This window comes from Sinocyclocheilus anshuiensis, unplaced genomic scaffold (genome assembly GCF_001515605.1).
Source record: "Sinocyclocheilus anshuiensis isolate Anshui unplaced genomic scaffold, SAMN03320099.WGS_v1.1 scaffold982, whole genome shotgun sequence".
NCBI classification, from domain to species: Eukaryota; Metazoa; Chordata; class Actinopteri; order Cypriniformes; family Cyprinidae; genus Sinocyclocheilus; species Sinocyclocheilus anshuiensis.
Window position 1 is genome coordinate 320833 of NW_015539879.1, and position 2564 is coordinate 323396.

At 40.2% G+C, this 2564-nt stretch overlaps 1 protein-coding gene across 2 annotated transcripts in view; it reads left to right on the forward strand.

Moving 5' to 3' along the window:
• LOC107685387 (uncharacterized) overlaps window positions 1-2564 on the forward strand; it is a 9338-nt gene that overhangs the window by 5203 nt on the left and 1571 nt on the right. For both annotated transcript variants that reach the window (XM_016481953.1, XM_016481954.1), the window contains exons 3-4: window positions 1188-2254; window positions 2354-2509. In XM_016481953.1, the coding sequence (XP_016337439.1) occupies window positions 1188-2254; window positions 2354-2509 (1223 nt within the window). The remainder of the gene's footprint in view (window positions 1-1187; window positions 2255-2353; window positions 2510-2564) is intronic.

The window sequence follows — 2564 nt, forward strand, 5'->3', positions numbered from 1 at the left end:
AACGGAGCGAGGCCGGTGGGACAAACGCTAACAAAACACAAAATAAACTCCAGGCCTGGTCCTCTCTCCCCTTTCATTGTCGTCACTCCTCCTTTTTATCCTTCCGGAGCTCCTCCGTGAGACTCGAGACCGGTGAGTGGCGCAGGTGTCGCTCATTAGCAATTACTCCACCGGCCTCGCTCCGTTCCCACGGCTCTCGGCCCCGCCCCTCTCGTCACATATATTTTGTGTAATTTATATAAAGATATTAGCATCCACTCCAGCGGATGATATTGTCTGTTTATTAATCGTTGTAGCTGTGGTGTGGACTCTGCTATTCTTTAGTATTGAGAGAATTTTTTCGAACTGTATCTTTATTGTTGTCTTTATAGTTATTGTCCTTGGTGTGAACAGACCTTAATAGTCTGCGATATTGGCTTGCTGGTTATTTATCCTTTTTTTCCTTTTTCTTTTGACATTTCCATTATCATGCATTGGTAAGTCTACATGAATTTTAATGTTTGGAGTTTCCAGATGTTAACAAGTTAAATTCTCCAATCAGAGATTTTATCTTAAATGGATATATTTTCTGCCCAGTGTAAATGCTCGTTGAACCAATATTGATTCTTAAATGTCAAGACTTAACATTATTTACACCGTGCCTCCTATCGTATAATCACAAAAAACCTTGTGTTTTGTTAATTTATTTTATTTTCTCATGTACATATGAACGTCTTTGGCCAACCTGATCATCTCATTTGCTATATTTTCAAATATCGAGCGGTTGTGGGAGGCTCCCTTTTTAATTGTGTAGAGGCGGTCCCTCATATTATTTGTTTCAGTTCAACACCTTGGAATCAAATTATTAGATACATTTGCTGTGAAATGACACTATGTAAATGGAAAGTATAAATAAAGAGACAAAATGAATGAAATAAACTTTGCACTGTGTTTGATTTATAGTGTGAGAATGTACAGGTAAGCACATGGCTTCAGTCTGTACTTGAATATTGCAATTGTTGGGGCTAATTTTGTCATCTGGAAGTTGGTTCCAGGTGCAGGTTTTGTAACAGCTAAACATTCTAGCAGTCATACCTTTCCCTGCTGCCGTTTTGAAGTGCATTCCTCGTCAAGTGGACAAGGGAGGTTTATATGGAAAGTAACTGGAAAGTTTTCTGTAACTCAAACTGATGTGGTTTCTCTTACAGAAGCTCCAAAGTCTTGTCCAGCCAGACTTCGTATCATTCTTCAAGACCATGACATTCGCAAACTGGACTTGCCTCAGGGAATTCCTGGGACTGTTAGTGAACTTGAGTCTATTGTGAGGAAGACATTTGTCCTTAATGGGAACTTTACTTTACATTATAAGGATGCTGATTTCGGGGAGGAATATTTTTCTCTTACCTCAACAAGTGACATCAAGGACAAGGACACAATTAAGGTGATTCACATTGTTGAACCTCCCACACTTACTCTGACTTTTACTGATGTGGAGAGTTCCATTAAAAGTGCATCAAAGACCTGCATCCAAACCTCGGTCCACACTTCAGTGACCGACATCTGTCCTTCTATCAGCGGTTCCTTTTCTGGATCGCAGGATACACTGATTCTTCCATCATCTGAACACAAGACTCAGCGTTCACAGCGTTGGCCTACTGAATTCGCAGTACCTCGCTTTGCCTATGATACAGAACTTGTGCTTGCCGCAGGAAGTGAAGCTTTCAAGAAGGATGGAATTCAACTCAACTTTACACCAATCCTTCCAGACATCCTAGAGAAACTGGCTGAAAGCATCTTTCAGTATGTGGCCTACCCAACAAGTGCTCAGTTGTCTGATGTTGCTGAGGCGCTGGTTCAGAAATATCCCTGCCTTAAAGAACCAGGCTCACATAATGGATGCTATGGATGGCGACAGAGACTAAAATATAAAATGGGCAACTATAGAGCAAAACTGAGAGGGCTTGGATGCCCTGAGCTCGATGTTAATTCTCTCAAAAAGAAGCGAGCACATGAAAAAGCACCTGCAAAAAATATAAAAAAGCCAAGAAAAGCAGAGGTGAACTTTTTACCCCCTCACCCACAAGGAGAAACTGAAGAAAGCTTGGAAAATGAAAGAGTGGAGCTCCTTAACGAAATAAAGAGGGGTATGAACTATCAGATAATCAGTGAAAAAATGTCAAAGACATTCTCTATTCGCAGGCAGGAAATTGTCAGTCAAGCAACACCAATCAATGATTTAAAATACAGATGGCCTGCACTTTTTGATGCAGCTCAGGTAAATATATTTTCATCAAATAGTTTGCAGTTTGTGCTAGATTACATTGTTTTCTACATTAACAAATTGTGCCTTTTTATTTGTGCCTTATTTTTACAGATAAACGAAGAATTCAGAAGGATCACCACTGTTGACCTGGAGGCAACGTTCATGGCAAAACTGGACCAGTACTCTCCTAAAATAATGTCCTTGGTGTTCTCACGGGGACGGTCTTCAAAAATGAGTATTCAGCGTATTAAGAGCATGCTGCTAGAGGTATGAATAAATGTAACGGTTACAAATAGAAACTTCAGTGTTCTTCATGTAGATG